At 36.2% G+C, this 20,102-nt stretch overlaps 2 protein-coding genes and 1 long non-coding RNA gene across 3 annotated transcripts in view; 1 reads left to right on the forward strand and 2 right to left on the reverse strand.

Annotated features, from left to right (window-relative positions):
- The window catches only part of LOC132706710 (uncharacterized), an 87,716-nt gene extending 72,436 nt beyond the window's left edge, over positions 1-15,280 (reverse strand). Inside the window, exon 1 of the mRNA XM_060678192.1 lies at positions 14,206-15,280. Within this exon, the coding sequence (XP_060534175.1) occupies positions 14,206-14,291 (86 nt within the window). The 5' untranslated portion in view covers positions 14,292-15,280. The remainder of the gene's footprint in view (positions 1-14,205) is intronic.
- Positions 15,281-16,906: 1,626 nt separating this feature from the next.
- On the reverse strand, positions 16,907-19,478 carry LOC132705982 (tectonic-like complex member MKS1). Its single transcript, XM_060676990.1, has 6 exons — positions 19,286-19,478; positions 18,984-19,227; positions 18,760-18,926; positions 18,483-18,708; positions 18,073-18,370; positions 16,907-18,020 (listed from the first exon to the last, which is right to left on the reverse strand). The coding sequence occupies exons 1-6, from the start codon at positions 19,375-19,377 to the stop codon at positions 17,551-17,553; spliced, it is 1,497 nt and encodes a 498-aa protein (XP_060532973.1). The 5' UTR covers positions 19,378-19,478; the 3' UTR covers positions 16,907-17,550.
- LOC132706674 (uncharacterized) lies at positions 17,600-18,450 on the forward strand. The gene is made up of 3 exons (XR_009619623.1): positions 17,600-17,740; positions 17,831-18,050; positions 18,313-18,450. It is a non-coding gene; the product is annotated as an uncharacterized LOC132706674 (long non-coding RNA).
- Positions 19,479-20,102: the final 624 nt, after the last annotated feature.

Raw genomic sequence — 20,102 nt, forward strand, 5'->3', positions numbered from 1 at the left:
TTGTTGCAATAAATTATCAAAAAAATATGGCCTGATGTGGCAACAAAAATAAAAATTTTAAACGGGTAAATCTTGGAAATCGAAATCGTTGATTTAGATTAAAAAAAAATCCTAATTCCTTACGCACTTATACGAGTAAACGGGCTGCTCAAAAAAATTATCACGCCACAGACGCGGGAATTTTTGGACGCCCTTATCAGTCGCCGAAATGCGAAGGCGTAAAACGAAAGAGAATTTATTTTTAAATAAAAATGATATCACAATTCGAATTACTATTGTTATCGGGCGAGAGAGGGACGATAAGAAATTCATTGAAAAAAATGTGTATTAAAAATTTTCGTTAGAAACTTTTTTTACAAACGAGAATTCGTCTGGTTGAGACGAAAAAAATACAAATTATGCGGAAATCTTGCAGGACTGTTTCATAAGTTTTTCAACTCTGAGGCTCTTCCATATCACTTTCACGAATTTTCTAATACAACCAAATCACACGTCTTATCTTCTACAAAGTGATCATACACTCTGTAGAGTTCACACCAATCTCAGAATTCTCTGTACTGGAAAATTTTGCATTTTTACACGCCTTTTTTAGCTCAATTATGCGCAAACTTATCGTAAAGGTAAAAACTGTGCTTACTAGGACACACAAAATGGACAACTTTTTCCATGCCCTACTCGGTTTTCAGAAGAAACTGACCACGTCATTTTATTCTACGTAAAATCTCGTATCCAGGCCCGTTTTCAACTTTTCGACAAGTGTACTCATAAGTGAGATAAAAATTGGAAATTTTGAAAAGCACCCTATATTTTATTAATTTCTTGACAATAGGGGACCCATAAAAACACCATAAAAAATAAGACACATTGTACAACCAACACCGATTGGTCTGGTTGCTTCCTGGTTTCTTTAACAATGACTACAGCTTTTTTCCACAATTATTAACCTAATTTGGTGAACCATGACGCTCTGCTGTTAAAATTGATAATGATCAAACGAACTTACCTGGTAAGTGAAGTTCGATCGTAATTATATATTACACCTCTTCGTAGAAATCAATATACGTAGTCCTCCTTCTAGTCGCTAGGTGGCACCATAGCTTTAAAGCAGAGCCAAAAAACTGTGGAATAACTTACCATGCACGGTATATTCGCCATCTATGGTCTTAACCTCATTCTATTTTAAAGCCCGTTTATAATAAATTTGCCAAAGGGCATTTTAGTACTGTTCAGAACAGTAAATTGGGCGGGAATGGGTGATTTCTACGAAGAGGCGTAACATATAATTACGATCGAACTTCACTTACCAGGTAAGTTCGTTTGATCATCGAATTATATGTTACACCTCTTCTATGAAATCAATATACGTAGACATTCAAAGGCAACTCAGCAAATTTGTTATAAAACGATTTTATTCGGCTATATAAGGAAATCCAAACCTTATGAAGTTTATGAAAGCCTCGAGTACGAATACAAAATAAATGGCTGTCCGAGAAAACAAACTTTCTGAAAAATTCTATGTCCCAAATGTGGCATTAACAAAAAAGCCTGCACTTGTTGTACAAATAGGTCTATTATAAAAAAGGGCAAAACATTTAGAGCATTCTCACCAATCTGCCATTTTTCCAATCATATCAATTGAAACACCTTTACAAAACGCAGACGATGTTGAGGCATGTCCAGTTCTGTGAGCAGTAAAAATAAAAGTGTCGACACCACTATCTTCTAAAGTTATCTTTATTCATCTGCTTTTGTTGGGTATAGTTGCTGCCCTACAAGGCTTTTTAAATGTAATGAGTAAACGAGATTCACTGCCTCTTAAAGCACTGGTCCTCTCAATAATATATTTGAAACCACACAAAGATTTACATCTTCATATTTATGCAAAATTAAAAACAGGTCGAGCCTTATTAATAGCTGAAATCTTAATTTGATTCGTTATTCTAATTTCTAATCCATCTGGAAATGATTTTATGTTGACCAATTCTATAAGAGATAGCGTTTGGACTCTATGTACAATCGTTAACATCAGTAGGAAAACTAATTTAATTGTTTTAATGACAGTTAATTGTTTTATTGACAAGTCATTAAAACGTAACCCTTTTACAAAGTCAGGGACATAACTAGGGCCCCAAGTGCTGTTTACTTGGCCTTAGATTACAAACACCTCAAAAAACCTAGTTAGATTTGCATTGTTAAATAATTCTGATCCAAAAATAAGGCTGTGCTGCTCTGAAAGAACTCAATGAGCCATAGGACTTGCCTTGTCTAAAATGAATAATAAGGAAATCTAATACAGCCTAGGTGAGAAGTAATAACACTCCACTCCCCTCCTTTCGTAGAAGCTCCACCAAAGTTTAAATGCATGCAGGTATTAAATGCCTCAAGGTAGCGCTCTGAACAGATGATAGAAAAATATCCAGCAAATCTTCTGGAATGCTTGCCTGACAAAATCCCTGCAGCCAGGGTAAGGGATTTCCACAAAGGGTGACCTCTCCTGTCAAAAGAAGAAGGTAATTTGTCTGGAATTAGAAACAATAAATAACTACAACGCCTCCCAACAAAAATAGGAAACCAATGCTGGCTGTGCCCGTAAGGGATTACTGCGATCCCTGTAGCTCAATCAGCCTTGATTTTTCGTAAAATCAACAAGCAACAAGCAAAACGGGGGGAAAACATAGAAGAAAATGTCGCTCCAAAAAACAGTAACCGCGTCCACATTAGGTGCCTCCGGATCCGGAAACTAGGAAATAAACTTTCTGCATTTCTTACTTAGGCGAGAAGCAAACAGTTCGATTTATGGGAATCCCAATTTGCTTGTTATTTTAGCAAAAGCATTGTCCGAAAGGTACCATTCACCATCAAAATTCAAATTCGTGGGTTCCTTATCCGCTTCAAAATTATCGGAAGATCGAATGTAAGATGCTTTAACCCATAACCTCCTTTCTTCGCACCATTTAACTTCCAAAAACGCTGAAAAAAGCTGAAAACACCGACGCCGAATAAAAATGAACATGTGCCACCAAAGCACAAAAAGATGAATGAGGTTAAGACCACAGATGGCGAATATACCGTCATGGTAAGTTATTCCACAGCTTTTTGGCTCTGCTTTAAAGCTGTGGTGCCACCTAGCGACTAGAATGGGGACTACTACGTATATTGATTTCTACGAAGAGGTGTAACATATAATCAATAGTTCATTCCCAGATTTAATAAATATAAAAAAATTGTCATTATAATGCCATACATCCCTCTCATTTAAAAACATAATAATTTTCTACCTTATAGTTCGGTGGTAATGTTTGAAAACTGTCCATGATTTTACGACCCTGCGATTTACACACGCAAAACATTGAATCCGCCACTGGTAAATGAAAACGTTTATGAATTGTTTTTACGTGAATATAAATGACGCACCTACACGCGGTAAAACAATTCCCAATTTCCATTCAAATCCAATCTGCTTATATGTATTTTATGGACGTTTTAAAATAAATACCGTTTTATACCGGGGTACATAAAAATCGGCCGTTAAATTTTTAATAGCGGGCGTGTGTGGATCGTCGGGGGCCAATAACCGGGGATAAAAATTCAACAAACAAAAATATAAATATTAGTGGAACACGGGCCGTTTTAAGTACGGCGTAAAACGTGCAAAAAAAAAAAAACATTGCAATCGCAATTGCTAATATTTCATTCCGTATACTTGTTCCAGCTACAATTATCGATATACAGGGTGTTATTTAAAAAGTGACCAATGTTTCGCATGGTGATTTCTCAAGTGCGTTAAGCTTTTTTTTACATGAGCATTTGGTCTTAATTTAGCTTCTACATAACATTTTGTACCGTCCTGTATTATATTTTTTGTCAAAAAAATCAATTGCCTAATGGTTTTTACTTAAAAAAACGCCTCCTATGAGCAGGCTGGTAAGTTAATTTACAATGCGTTTTGTTGTACAGTTGAGTAGTAGCGAGATTATTTTGAAAAATCATCACCAATACTACTCAACTGTACGTCAAAATTGTATGACGGCACAGGCAGCCCTTGAAGGTGAGAAAACAAAAACAAATTTCTAATGTCAAAAAAAAACCTCCAGCTACCAATTTTTGTTCAGAAATCGGCATTATTTAGGACCAATTATAGAAAAAAAAAACAAAGTAAAACTTTGACACTCCGACACACGTTTATAGTTTTTTTTTTAATTTAGAAATAATTGAAAAATCGCCCTGTGAAATATTTGATTTTGAAATTTTCTCTGCCATTCTTCTTCTTCTCGTTTTCCCCAGCGTTTTTTATTGGTGTTTTAAAACTCACCCAAAATTACCTCAACTTAATAAAAATCAAAAACTTGAAAATATTACTATAAAAATACTATGGTCGTGATAATCGTATTTAGCATTTAAAATCAGAATTATGGTTACTTTCCGGCAGTTATGGAAAAAGTTTATCCTTGAAAATGGCTAGGCTTTTTGGATTTGTTGCTGTGAAACCCATTAGTAACACTGAGCTTTCCAAAAATAAAAAAATGTGTATTTTTAATGTGTTCAAAGTTCTTCGCCACCAAAAACTCGACATTCGGAGTTAAATGTGTTCGAATTATGACTAGAGTTGGATAGTCAACAGTATACCGAGTTCTACACGGGGATAAACGCGGCCCTATCAGCTAGTCAAAGACAAGTACTTACTTAAAAAAAGAAATACCTTGGACAAAATAACGGGTAAGAAAAAAATTTGAAGGAAATGATTTTCCGTTGTGAAAAAACAGAAAATCACTTTTGAGAGTAGTTGGACAGATTCAAAGAAAAAACAGGAATATCTATCTTATTACCTGGACCTTTGGTAAAACATGGTAGGATTTAAAAAGCGCGATAAAAGTTCTCATCGAAGAATGGAATAAAAACATCCTCAGAAAAAGGTTAAAGATTAACACTGGTAACAAAAATGGATTTGTCCGTAATGGCTTACTAGGATTTCAATCAAAACGTTTTTGAAGACTACTTCTAGTAAATGCTAGATCTTATTCCTCCTGCGTCTGCTACAGTCAAGAAAATACGAAAAAATGTCGCTTCTTGGAAACAAAATGACACAGTAAGAAGCAATTTCAAAAATATATGCTGAAGAAGGAACTACTAGTCGATTGTCAAAATTTACCCCTTTTGTACGAGATGTGTTGTAGATGAAATCGCTTCAAATAACTGTACTTCGGACATATCACTGCGAATTTGAGCCCAAAGAATTTGTATGGGCGCAAAGCATAATATAGTCTGTCTCAATCTTCACCGTCCTGGCTCTTGCCCGCAATTATGGAAGTTTCCCGCCGATGGCAGTTTTTTGTTAATGGTTTTGTAAAACGAGTAATAACATCGTTAAAGTTCTATTGGGGAGGGTCCGTCGAAAGACAATACAATGAAAATTGAGACATTTTTCAAATAACGTTGAACGTGGGAAGCTGACAATATGCTAGAAAATCACTGCGGAGCACCTTATTATATCTCTGGAATCCAACGACTATGGTTCATCTGACTACTCGGAACATGATGACCAAAATTTAAAAATGAAGTATTTTAAATAGCGAATTTTTTTAAATATTCATATTTAATACATTTTACCTATTTTCATATTACTCTCACTTCTATATAAGTTGGTATTTGCTTGATCTTATCTATCTTGATCTCTACAATTATAATCATGTATAACTATTATTATATTTATTATTCAAATAAACTACCTGTAGTAACGTCGCGGTCACATTACTTTGATACAACAAACTCGTCTTTGTATTGTATGCAAATTAGTGAGACTCTAAATTAGGACCGTTTCGAGGTGTTAAAAATTGAAATTCGGAATTTTTAAAAACCATCATTGAACTTTACGATATAACCCTGTTTAATTATCACTAATATTTCAAATTGTCATTTTATTACGCATTAAGAAACATAGTATAATAAAAATACCATTGTTTTTAAAAACATTTAGGATAGGTTGAATTTCAGCTCCGCAACGCGCGAGCCTCCGCTACAAATGTGCGCCCGTCGTCTTTCAAAATGTTATGATTTTTCTTGTATAAAAATTTTATATCTCGGTAACGGTAGGTCCTATGGTCACAAAATTGAAATTTGTTTCCCTTTTAACCCTCCACTAGGCACATAACCTTATAAGAAATGGCCCTGATCCGACGCCGGTATCCATTTTTTTTCGTGATATTCGACTGTTTTTTGGACATTGCTATGAGACACGGTAAGTGTGAAATTTGAAGCAATCGACTTCATATTGACGGAACCTATTGAAAATGGGGGGCACTTTTCAAAAACCGTTTGCGAGACCACAGAAATTCTTGAACCAGAAGACAATTTTTCAAAAATACACATGGTGCGCCGCAAATTCAAAAAAACTACAAAAAAAGACTGCGAATCAGATCTCACTTTCTTTTATATCGCGATATAGCCCGCATAGACAGCAAAAACTTTTGTACTTAAGGTTTTCATCTATTCTGCAGGGTGTTCCCGATATTCTGTGCTAAATGAGAAATGTGTTAAGTGTCCTAAATTTGCAGATATAAACTTCAAATTTAGCAAAGAAGTAAAAGTCCGTATCAACATTTAAACGGTAGAAATTGGGCGCAATCAAACTTTTACAAGTATTTTTTAAAAATATTCGATTATATACAAGGTTTTCAAAATATAGGTAAAAATCTGAAAGATCTAAAAAATTGTTGTTTTACAGAGTAAACTATTAGCCGCAAATCAAAAATCGTAAAAAAATACGGCTAATAGGTTCAAACAATGTCATAGACCGCATCGAGAGCTACAGTTTTTGTATTTGCGCATTTCGTCTATCACATACGCAGCTCGGGATATTTGAAAAAATCCATATTGAAATCACGGGTTTCAGAAGAAACTTATTTTCTCAAAAACCATTTACTTTTTTCAAAAAAATTCTTGGACCAGGAAACGTAGAAGATTCAGGGCTATAACCTGTACTTCGAACATTGTCAAAAGTCAAAATTTTTAAATTCGAGCTTGAAACGCATTTGAATAATTCTTTCCACATTTTTACGCCATGCCGTAATCACACAAGGTGTTCCAAGAAAGTATCCCCCGACTACGAAAAAAAGGCAACACAATCAAATTTGTTCACGCATTCGTCTTCAGAGGTGCAAAAAAGGAAGTTCCCCCCTCCACCCGCGGCGCCGGTACTGCTTTCATGATGTATGTCTGTCAGGAAAACGCGTCGGATTACGTCACGCGAAACGAACATGGCCGACAATTGGAGAACGAAAATATAAGTCGAGATAATGTAGTGTGTCATCTGAATTTCCCTCGAGCACGAAGGTTTCGACGGGAAATCGATGGAACGCTGTCTGGTCTCGGCGCCTCGACGTCAACTAAACCGAAACAAACCCGCCCCTCACCCTTGCCCCGCGCCGGTCGGGGTTATCCGATTTTTCTTTCTGAACCGGTGGGAAATTTATATAAAGAAAACGTTTGTCGATCAACTTAACCTAACTTTTGTAGTTCAAAATTGGTGAGCCTCTGAGGAAAAGACTGTTGTCAACCATTGAATTAAACATTGTTGTGTGATTAATACTTTGGGAAGTAAAAATGAATAACAACTGAAACATTAAAACAAGAAAAACCATAATAAATAAAGGCGTTTTAGTTAGTGAGTAGAAATAATTGAAATAATTCTGGAATTATTCTTCAGGCGTTTTATTGTGGAGACCCGATTCTTCTTATTTCAATGAGAGTTTTTAAAACCACAACAAACTTAACCTCACTTCAAGCGTGTTTAAAATATTCATCGGCCGAATCAATCAATAAAAATGGCATAGCAATTATTGCACCTGTACAATTACAGTAAGCCTAATTTAGAACGGTGCAAAAAATATATATTTTTTGCCATTGAAAACACTTTTTGGCGTTTTTCTTCGCTTTCCTTTTCTCTCTCCCCATCGAGACGAGAGAAAAAAAAAACAATCGGTGCAGAAACTGCAACAAAGTATACCAAAACCAATCGGCCGAGAAACTTCGACAAGGAATACCCCTGGGTATACCTGTACACCGGCCGCGGCGACGTGGAAAGTCCGCGATACGGGTATACAATAGATGTAATAGGTTCTCGAAAACGCAATGGCCGCGCAATGATGCACACAAGGAATGATAACGTTAATGGAGTGAATAAATATTTTGCGGTCTATTTTTTTAAGTTTGGTGTTATCGCGTTTAGATGACGCGGCTATCGCGAAACCAAGTTGACTTGGCGAATATACCCCGGCCATTGGGCTCATATTTTTGATGTTTTTCGGAACAAGTTTTCCACCGAGACTAAAACGCAGTTTTCTTGCATCTCTAAAAAAAATCCATTTTTATACACCAAAGCGCCTAAAAGATGCCACGACGTAATCGCCGGGCCTTAAACAAATCCAAAGCTTCAAAAAATAGACCGAAAGAAAACGATGGTCATTAGAGTGTCAATAATTAGTGAATTCATCAAAAAAAATATACGCAACCCTGTAGGCGGCAGTGCGAGGAAACACGGGTATATTTTAATGTGAGGCAGATGATAAGTAGTGATTACGCGGCATCTTCGTTTTCGTTGTTAATAGAAAAACGCGGCAAAACTCACAATTTCATTATGTACGTTAAAATTGTACTCAATATTTCTTCCCGCGTATATTTGAAAGCAATATCGAGCGTTTTAATGAAAAAAGGGAAAAAGGTATATTTATATATGATTTTTTTTATATTTCAAAATTTTGTTGTTTTTTTTTTCAATTTTTCCATTCGGCAACGTTACAAAATGAGTTTCAGAGAGTTGTAAGAGAAAGGAGGAAAGTGCCTAAGGTGACTTTTATGGTAGTAAATACGCGCATGCGTAGTATTCATTGTGACGCTACAACACTTCAGTGAAAACTTGTCGTTTAATTGTTTACCTTTTATATCAAATATTTTGGTAAGTTTTGCATAAAGTTCATGTTCTCTACATTGGATTTAAGTATTTGATGTGTAGTTTGAGTAGTAGAGCCAATAAATATAAAATAAAAGTTTGAAAGTTGTTTTATAATTAATTTTATGTGATTTTAGGTTACAAAATGCCACGGACTCGTAAAAATTCCTCAGATTGTTTTTGCTACATTTGTGGGGAATACATACTAAAAACACAGCGACATGTCATGACCGATCTGGTTAAAACAGCTTATAAGCTATATTTTGGATTTTCTATCGAGGTAGCGAGATAAAAGTTGCTTGCCAAAAGTATGCTGCAATAGCTGCTCAAGAACGTTGAGAGGTGGGCTTGAAGAAAGTCACAAATCCATGCTGGAGCTGTATCAGATGAGCGTGGTGAAAGGTTTCATCACGATATAATGCAAATTGAAAAACGCTACAATGGAAAATGGTCAGCAGCAAACTCCAATGAAGAGGAAGAAAACTACTAAATAATTTGAATTCTATCACTCCATAATGAAATAACTGACGATATTTATTAGTTTTGTTAATATAATTTAGGATTTTTTACTGTAAAACTCAAGCCGCCACATTTTTTTTATTTCCTTATAATAATTCATACTTTAATAATATTGTTTTTTGATGAAATAAATATTAAATTAAAAACCTACGTGTGGTACTTATTTGTATAACAGATTCCGTGTTTAGAGCATAAAATAAGATGGATTCATGCATGAAAACAAGGAGAGAAAAAAATTTTTTTTTGCAGACCAGTGTTATACCCGTACACAAAAAAGACTGTAGGGATACTTCCCTTATTTGCAATTTCTGTAAAGTTTTGGTTAGGACAAAATATTTCATGTTGTTAAGAACCAAATAGTCCCCCAACGACATGGTTTTTTTAAACGACTATATTCTGTATATTTCTGAGGCTATTGATGAAGGTTCTCAAATGGATTTCATATGTCTTGATTTTTCAAAAGCGTTTGATCGCCTAAATCACAAAATTTTAATCCACAACCTCCGTGCCTTTGGACTTTCCGAATCGCCTGTTAATTTATTTTTTTCATACTTGTCTTCCGATGAATACATTGCTTCCTCAGACGTTCCTCAAGGCTCAATATCGAGACCATTATTATTCGACATTTTCGTGAATGACATTGGTAAGGACCTTGATGTACAGTTTTTAATATATGCGGACGACGTTTTTTTTTAAATCCAGTGTTTAGAGTAGTTTTAAGTAAATAATAACTTCAGTTCAGTTCAGCTATAAAATATGAACACCATCTTTTTGATAAAACTCTCCCGTTCCAACATTTTTTGTGATTTTGGAGCAATATTCGTCTCGAACATATCCTCAGTTCCTCGTATTAATAAGGTACTGGCAGAAGCATTAAAAAGCTATGCCATTATCGTACGTGGCACCAGAGACTTTAGAAGTACGGAAGTGATAAAAATATTATATAACTGATACGTCAGGTCTAAATTGGAGTATACTCCCCATAATGCCTTTCGCATATTAAATAGATTGCCATTATTTAATGACTTTACTTAAAATTTTAAATAACTTGTTTAATTTAATTTAATAATTTTCTGGTATCTCGATGTGCTCGACACGTTTTGGACTTTTTTTCGCAATCTATTACCAAGGTAAAAACGTCATCGCCCCAGTAACTATAATTACTAATTTCAGTCTTTTCCCATTCCCTTGTTTCTTTTATTTTATGTTATGTTAAGTTTCGTCACATCATCATTACTTGTAACGCCTCTGTAACTATTAAATACTTTGCACTACAACCTATCTACCTGTTAGTTGTGCTTCATGCCTGTTAGGTATAATTCTTTAAATAAATAAATAACAGTAATAACTAGAAAATAAGGTTACATACAATAACAGTTTGTGCACCCAAATACCGAAAGTAAACATATCAGGGATTTGATTATTAAAAAACTCGAACATTGTTCTTAATGTACTTTTTATATATATCGAGGCACGCGTATTTTGAATACATAAATAAAATAACTCAAAAATAAACACTACATAATTTTGTGGAGCCCTTATTAGAAGTCTCCATATTCTATGATGGTATTAATACACAGTTTTTTTTTATATGGCAGATGCTTAATATATTCCTTTTTATTCGTAATCAAAAACACCCGTTGTTTAATGAAACGGACATCAATTTGTTTCTGAATCGTGTATAAGAGTTCTCTTAATACAAAAATTCGTTTTCGATTTATTAAATACCTTTTTTTTTTAAATATACTTTTTATCGAGCTTAAGTTAAGACCTTTAGGAAATTCAATAGGTAGTAGGTAGGTAGGTAGGTAGTTGCGGAAAAAAAGGACAGAATACGCGCATTTTTTTGGTGGCCGATTGCGTAACCCAGGCGGATTTCAAAATCCAAAAATGCGTTTACAATATACCGACGCGAATTTGGAACCGTGTCAAAAACCGTGGAAACAAAAAAGCGACGGGCTTTCGATTTATCTTCCCGGATTCATTAATATCGGCGACCCGGCGCGTTGTTGGCAAAGTAACAAAAACCCCGCCCCCCACTCTGGAACCCCGCAGAACAACGATAATGCACTTCGCTAATTGAGGCAAGGGCATGGGGGGAGCTAAAAACGTTCGACGAAAAAAACTTGAAAATAACAGACACCCCGTATATATGAATTTCGCGATTGCGGCGCACTGGTATTTTACTCGAACAGCAAAATTTGCACGCCACTGGCCGAAGCTGTTTTTAAACAGTAACTTACAGTTCTGATGAAAAAAATTTTAATTTAACTATATTCCATACACATTGTTATGAAATTATTCAAAATTCACCGACATTTCCATGATATTTCTGGCTAATTTGAAATTCATTTTGCCAGTCTGGAAAGATGTCATGAAATTTTTGAAGAATATAATGATGCGACGTAAAATTAGGCATAATGAATAATTATACAGGGAATTAGTGATCACCTGAGAGTTATAATTTTTTTTTCGATCGAACTATTACTGTATTACATTCTCTAATAACGTCCCCAACGATTTTTCTAGAGTTTATTCCAAATTTAAATTTAAGCAACAGTATATGGCGAATGATGAGACGGGAGCTGTAATAAACATCGCTTTATTTACCTTAAAGTGGTTAAGATTTTCTAGATCATCTGATTTGAGGTCTTTGGATTTGGATGTCTATACACGTGGGCACTAACAATTTGGAAACGAAAATTCGTCACCCCTTTTAAAAAAGACAGAAACACTTATGGCCCGATGCAGAATTAATGCATTCAATGGCTATATTTTTCCTTCGGTTTTTCCTATACTTGTTTTCAACGATTCCCTTGTTATTCTGTATTTTCTATTTTAATTTAGTCTTTGGCAGACACTAAAAGATAATTTTGTTTTTTGTAAAAATGCAGTTTAATAAGACTACGAAATCAAAACGGGAAAATTGAATTTGGAACGTAAGAATCAACGAAAGATAATAAAAATAAACTTCGAACACAAAAAACAATAAATACACAAATAATAAACTCGACTATAATTCCCGCATTAAAGAGCTATACCCTGTACATGTACTACCAAAGTATTAGATTTTTTATAAGAATTCTCGGAATTTGTATTATACTATATTATACAATGAAGAAACTATTAACAATATATTCAGCAGTTAAAAATAAGTAAAAAATTCATATAAGTCCTAAATTTTTGGAGGTACAGTGTGTTGCACTATTGTTAAAAAAATGTTATTAAAAAAAGCTTTGCCAGTTTTTGCTTTCAAGTCACTTTTAATTAATTTAAATCATAAAAATGTGGTACGCCAATGGTTTATCGCAATTTTGTTAATAAATGTAGATACCCTAATCACTTCTAACAAAAAACGGTCGTCTTTTCTTGGCTGGAAAACCGTTTTCGAGAAAAAAATATTTTTTTTGCCTGTATACGTACCTAATATCTGAGGTTAATCTAAATCTGCAAATAAATTAATAAAATAATACGTCCGAAATAAAAATATAGAAGAGATTTTATTAAAATAGGAAAAGTGGATTTTTTTTAGTTATTTTTATTTGCTGAATAGGCTGTTAAAATTTCTCTCAGTATAATTCGGAGCATCCTGTGTGTAATTTTTTGTTAGTATTAAGGACATTTTGCTTTTAATTTTCATATTTAACCTCGTGTTTAACAAATGCAACTAGGTAATCAAATTTTATTAAAAACAAATTTGTACTTTTTATTTATAAAAACCAATCCGAATTTTTTTCAGGCATGCAGCTGGGATTTGCTTGCTGCACCACAGTTTGACAATACCGAATAAATTCCAAAAAATAAGCAAGCGTCTAGTTATTTTTGAGTTAATTTTAGATAAAAGTGACCGCGCCTACACGAACAAAAAAAAGTTAAAATCGATTTTTTTCTATATTGACAATTCCACAAGCTAATGGTAACGCCGCGTGGCGACCACGCCTCCAAAAACCCCCCGACGAGATTCTAGAAGAGATTGTTATAAATAAATCACCCCGTGAAAATTCTATCGACCGATGCGGCCCATAAAAAATTCAAAGCTCCATTGTGTCTCGATAATATTATGTTTGTATCCATCGACGCTTTCCTTTTAATAATTGCAAGGATCGCTTTGAAACGCGATGCACACTATTAAAGAAAAATATTTTTCGAATCGCCTCGTATATATCAGACCATCGCGAATACTCCAAAATCACCTTCGACTAAACTCGGCGACCATTTCGCAATGAATTTGTCGAAAACCGCAAATTTCTGCGCCGCTTAGAACCGGAGCATCAGATTTTTAAAGTTTTGGGCTGTTTTCGGTGAAACACTTAGAAAATTTTCTCCGCCTGGCGAATATCTGCCGTTCGGCAAGCGCACGGGCATCGCAGTAGGCACTGCGGACAAAAAAACACCCCCAGAGAAGTTTTCGAAAAAAGAAATAAAACCGGGTTTTACCGCAAAACCGCGTAAAGCTAAAAACGACCGTTTCAACAAAATGGCGACTAATGTTTAAATTAACATCTGCTTGGTTTTCGAAAGCCCCGTTTTCAGCTATAAGCGGGTACAGGCACGTACAGAAACTACAGAACGACCTGTTTGCGTACCCCTCGATTTTCGAACGCTGCGAAATTTTATCTGCGAAAAGCCTTAAAAATCGAGCAACATCATTTTTTCAAACCCGATCCGCCAAAACGGTAATTCGATAAAATGGCTGACAACTAAATTAACAAAACGGCCTCGTAAAAAATAATATCACCTACCTGTGATTCTGGGGCTGTCGTTGAGGGTATGACATGTTATTAGTCTGTATAGGCCCATGATCTAACCTCATGGAGTGTACTTCCATATCATACACATTGAACACAATTGGACATGGATTTACCCGAGACTCACATCACTATTGCCAGAAACGAAGCCACAAACACTCGCGTGAAAAGAAAACAGAAGGGCCGAGTAATTTGGTTGCAGGAAGAAAAAAAACACACGCTAAACGCGACCCCAAGCTGCTAGCCTCCACCGTTATTTTTTCCTATCGGTCATAATATTGCGTAACGCCCCGTCCACCGGCCTACTTCATTCCGAAATTTATCGAATCTATTTATCACAAAATCGCGACGAGACGAAAAAGTATAAAAACGCGTATTTACAAGCGAAAACGTGGTAATTTAGTAACCGTTATTTTCATATGGGACGCCGTAAACTCTTTGTACACGTTCGCACTAGTTTTTTCGCGCACAAAACCACACGAAAACCAATCCTTGCGGGCCGGTGCCGCCCCGGGATGATTTTAAACGCAGAAAATACAAATACTATATCGTGAAAAGCGCCATTTCGTCGACATCTTGGTAGAACTTCTACACGAAACAGGTCCGGATCGATCTATCTTCCTAAAAACAGGGGTGGTCGGTTGGTTAGAGTGAGACGGAGCTGCCGCGCGTACAAGTCTAGCTACGCCCTGCGCAATGGCATCGCGTTGGTGAAACGGTCGCGCGATTCCGCGTTGTTTTTACGTTTTCATCGATTCCGCGACGAAAATAACGGGACCCGCGGTTTCATAAAAACGCTCCGGTTCCGACAACGCCATCCACCGCCCTCGACAATGTCGATGCGATACCGAAAACTTGGAAAAACTAAAGTTTGTAAAACAAACAACGTACGTCTTTGACTTTATGTTACGAAGAATCCATTAGGCGACGTTTCCTTTTCGTTCTTCGCCGCGTTCGGCATGAGTCGGAGTGAGATGGATAGAACACTGTTATGTTAAAGGGGATATGCCAGAAGCTCAGACTAACAAATTTTCGGTTTAAATTCTTTTACTCTCCGAAATAGGCTCGAACAAAGCGGGTGTGGGGTGTGTTTGCTACACCCGCGTGCACGTTTCTCAAAATCAAAAAATAATTTTTCCGTAAATTGTGCGCAACCTGGAGGGCAAAGTCCACGTTGTAAGCCAACGTTCGGATTGTTACGTTTAGTGAACGTTTTTGCCGATGACTAATAAATGGGCTCGTTGACAGACAAGATTTTATCAACTTTACGAGATTATATTTTTTTACGATATAAAGGAGTTAAAAAATATCGGGCTTATTTTGGTTTAAACGTCCACGCAGCTACAAAATTATCTTCATCACGGTTATCATAATGTTGCTTTATCCTGGCTGGTATTGCGTTTTTTGCAAAAATCGAATTAATAGAAGATGGCGTTTGCTAACGTTTCTCCAGACTGGCGCATTCGCCACAACATAGACGCTCTATTAAAAGCGGCATTTTAATCATTTTATTGGTATCTGTATAATTTTAAGGCATTAAAAATATAGTTCATGGGAAGACCTTTTTACTCAAGTTATCCAAGGGCCTTGATCAAAAAAATCAAAACAATGTTTGTTTTCCTCGTCGTACAATTATCGTCCAATCTGTAAAGTTTTGGTGCCTCTTCGAGGAGTGTTTTCATTAACTTTGATACATGTGTTAAACATCACGACGCTGCTGGAGAGGGGACATGATAAACGAGGGCGCGCAAAGACAAAAAGTTTTAAATTAAGATGTCGCTAACTAATCGGAAATCTATCTAATCTGTTTTAAAGTCCCCAATGAGCTTTAAAGCGATAAAGAACCCGATTAAGTCATCGTCTAATATTACGACACCTCATACATCATAAATCGATACACTAAAGACAATGACCAGTCAACGTTAGTTAAATTATAATTCCTGAAATCGCATCGACCAGGTAGCAAGTACTCAGGTACCAACAATTTGTCTAAAGAAAATAGAAGTGGGAAGCAACAAAAGCGGCTGTGGTCTGCCATCTGCCTTTGGTTGGTTAGTTTTGAACATTTTTATGTTCTTGAGAAAGTCCATATATAAAAACTGCCAACAGAATATCCTTTCTCTCGGGACCTGGTTAAAAAAAGATCCGCCTGCTGCCGTGTGGGCGGAAAGGTTATTTTCTTCAGCAACGTTGCCGGTTTTACTATTGACACTCAACAGTTAACCTACTCGCTTATTTGCACCTTGCACGATAACGCAAAATTTGCTTAATTTTACACGTTATGCAAAATTTAATTATTCGTTTATTATTCCATCTGTCTGCATTAATGCCCTTTGCCAATCCCTGTCTCGCCTCGTCGTTGTCCGGAAACCATACCGGGTTAGATAAGGTAAGCAGCGGGTGCCAACGTAAAACCGAATGAAGAAAATATGACAATCTGACAACGTCGGTCCGGATTTCAAAGCGGAAAAGAAACCCCACAGCAATAAAATTAAATTGGCATTTGCAAGAAACTTGTAACGCGACATGGGTGATCGATAAAATTCAGAGGCCAAGGTTGAGATCGCACCCGAACGTACGCGAATCGATGTCGGACATTTCCGGCAAGACACTTGCGCTTTACGATAACCATTTGCCAAAAGTTAAGAAAGAATGAATAATTTTTATTCAAAGAATTTATGAAAAAGAGATTAAAAGGTACGTTTGTCTATAGAAATTACATTGCATTTGGGAATATTTGCGTCATAAGAATTGATGGTGTTGCCAAGTTCGTTACCGTTGGTTAGTTGCGTCCCCAAATGTGTTTATTCTGGGACGGTGTTATCCGCTGCTTTGGCCGGTTTACGTGCTATCCCAGATACTACAATGATGTTTATCTGACATTTCTCAAAAAAATACCACTGGTGCTAGCAAATTGCCTATGTAGCAGCTTCAAGAAAGGAGAGATGAATGAACGCAACCAAAAGAAAAATCCTTGGCAGATACCAGAACATGGGCGCTTAACCACAGCAGTCTAGCCCACCCGAGAAAAAACAAGTTTTCTCGTTCTATTCTGTGCATGTTCGGCATTGATTGAATGCTGTTGGCTTTATGGTAACATCGTGCATCCATGTTGTTATCCTTCTGCATTATAATGTAGAAATAAGCAAGTATTTTGTTGGTTTTGTTGAGAAAAGACGAATGAGCATAACCGTATTTATACTATTATTAAAAAAAAACATCCATTTTGTTTTATGTAATAGTTATAGACGCAATTATAAAAAGTTGAGTTTTTCTGGTAAATACATTTTTTTAACATATATAAAACTATTTTCAAAGGGTTTTATTATTGATATAAACCTACAAATTCTTCCTGGCTTCCATCATCTGCCGCCTCGCTCGTTTGAACGCCTGCAGTACTTCGTCGACGCTTTTTATCAATCCCGAAGACTTTAGTTTATTAAAAATCAGTCCCGAATCGTCACCAAGTCCTTCCAGAAAAGCTTGCGACTGATGTAAGACACTTAGCCTCACATTTAACTCGCCAGTGGTGAGTGTGTTCGTGCCAAACTTATTCAGAACCTTACCCTGGAATTGTTGCGGAATTCCGATCCACGTCAAGTCGTTATAATTTTTGTAGTCGCCAATGAAAGATCTCCTGAGCCGCCCGAGAATGTTATCAGGAAGAAATCGAATACAGTGTAACGTGAAAGTGAAAGCACCAGCAGTCCCTAAAGGGATGCCTCGATAGCATAACCCTTCAGTCCGGTGCCGTTCCCACGAGTCCCTCGAGATAACCTCAAAGTATATATATGGCGAGTTCAGGGTCTCTACAAGATACAGAATGAAACAATTTTAAGGTACCTCTCAATGTATAATTACCCGCCCTTTCCAATTCCTGAATGTTACAGTGGAGCACCAGTTCGATGCAATGCCCAAAGTGCACTGTACTCCCTTTACCCTTCGACCTACAGATCTGGGTGCGGCCCCTCAAATCTTTCGTGTTTTGACATTTCCACTCTCCCCTCAAATCTATAAAATACTCGACAAATAAGTCGGGATACTCGAAGCCGAGTCCTGAATTAATGTCGAAGAAAAGATAAACGAGCAATTTATTTTTAGGGGGCAACTCGAACCGGCCCAAGTCTGCATACTGGAGCGACATTTTGAGGCTACTAATCTGGAAAATTGGTCAAAAAATTCATGAATATTTTGGGCAAGAAAGAAGTACCAATAATAAATAATTCAATGTTTAGGTGACCAGTGAGGGAAATATAAAATTAAGTATTTACCTTTTTAACCATGGCGTCTTCTTTTAACTCGACAGCTTCGGGTATATCTTGCGAATAATTTTCAACAAAAAAACAGTACTTTATATCTTCTGGCGCAGGGATCTCGGAACGGTAAGGCATTGTAGTGGTAAAATCGGGATCGACCGTAAGACATTTTGTCCTTTTGTTGTACTTAATTGCGCATAAAAGCACCTCATTTGGAATCCAAGTATTGCCTAAAGATTCACTAAGAATAAACAACGCCAGTGCGAGATCAAAAATCCGCGGACATAGTTACCCCAAATCGACCATTAAAAACATCCTTTCCAAATCACTGATGATTACCGGGTATTGCATTGACTCCAACAGATGCGAATGGAAATCATATTCTTCCTCACGCAAACTGTCATTGAACTTACCAGAACCATCCAATATATTTTTTAAATAATTATTTGTCTTGATTGTCTAGTAATAAAGGACAAGTTTCAATTTGTGTTGTTTTATTTATAATTAGCAACAGACCCTGTCGTTTGGTATATCATAACGATCTTCGTTAACGTAAGAAAATAAGGAGTTATCGTTACTTTCATTCATCTCATTTAATATTTTAAAGTATCGTTTATCCAAATCTGTAACACAATTTCTTTCGTCCCGATAGAACTGGTGGTGATGCCTGCTGAAGCATTTCTCTTGCCAGGAAAATACCTTCTCCTCTAGCTTCTCCGCGGATTTTTTTGGCTTATCCGTTATCTTCCACAATGTTAGTCTAAACAGAATATATAAAGCAATTGGGTCGTCCACATCTACAGGGAAAACATAATTACTTTATTTTGAAGTTCTTAATTTTGTCCGGACTTCTATAAATTCCTGCATATTTATGCGGATGTTTCATCAAGTAATCTGGACACCGATCCATTTCAACCACGATCAGTTTTTAATAGTATCAGTATTTTAAGCGAATTTTATTCCGACAAACGAAGCCTGATTTGTTTGTATTTAAAAGTTTAACATATTGGTCATAACTAGCGGTCTTTTGGTAAGAAAGTGCACTACAAACTTCGTCCGACGACGTATAGATGGCACACACATACAAATCTATCGTGTACAGGTGGCTATTTTTATTGCGATCAAACAAACAGTGGAAAACTATATTTTAATTTGAAATTCTCGCACTGCCTGAAAGATGGCGCCACCACAAAAAAATTAAACATTTGTTTTTATTTAATTTTTTAGATTGCTAATTAAAGACTGGCGAGCAATTTTTCTTAACAATTCATTTAAAGCATTTTTTTAGTTTCGATTTAAATATGACCTTAAAAATACTTGAAATATGTCTAGGGAGATGGCCTCAAAATACAATTTCACTTTTGTGGTTAAAGCCAGTGCGGTGTTTTACTGGTTGTCCACTCGTTATTATTACAAATGAAATTGTTTCTTTTTTTTTGAAGTTTTTGAGTTATTTCCTTACGTCTTCGGTTTTCCCACAGCGTCGACAATTAGTTACGCCGCGTCATTGCACGTGATAAATAAATTAAGCCAATGACAGTTAACGAACGATACAGCAAAATCCGATTCGGCACCCCCCCGCGCCGCAATACCGGTGCTTATTACAAACCAATAATGATGCGATTGCGTGTGTAT

The sequence above is a fragment of the Cylas formicarius genome, unplaced genomic scaffold (assembly GCF_029955315.1).
Source record: "Cylas formicarius isolate icCylForm1 unplaced genomic scaffold, icCylForm1.1 PGA_scaffold_8__14_contigs__length_24414737, whole genome shotgun sequence".
NCBI classification, from domain to species: Eukaryota; Metazoa; Arthropoda; class Insecta; order Coleoptera; family Brentidae; genus Cylas; species Cylas formicarius.

Excerpts from the sequence above, each read along its gene's own strand:
- LOC132705982 (XM_060676990.1), bottom strand. The coding sequence starts at position 19,377 with ATGGATCGGTGTCCAGATTACTTGATGAAACATCCGCATAAATATGCA. Across the intron at positions 18,709-18,759 it reads TTTTTAATGGTCGATTTGGG|TGAATCTTTAGGCAATACTT; the intron begins GTAACTATGTCC and ends GTTTATTCTTAG. Across the intron at positions 18,021-18,072 it reads TCAGGAATTGGAAAGGGCGG|AGACCCTGAACTCGCCATAT; the intron begins GTAATTATACAT and ends TGTATCTTGTAG.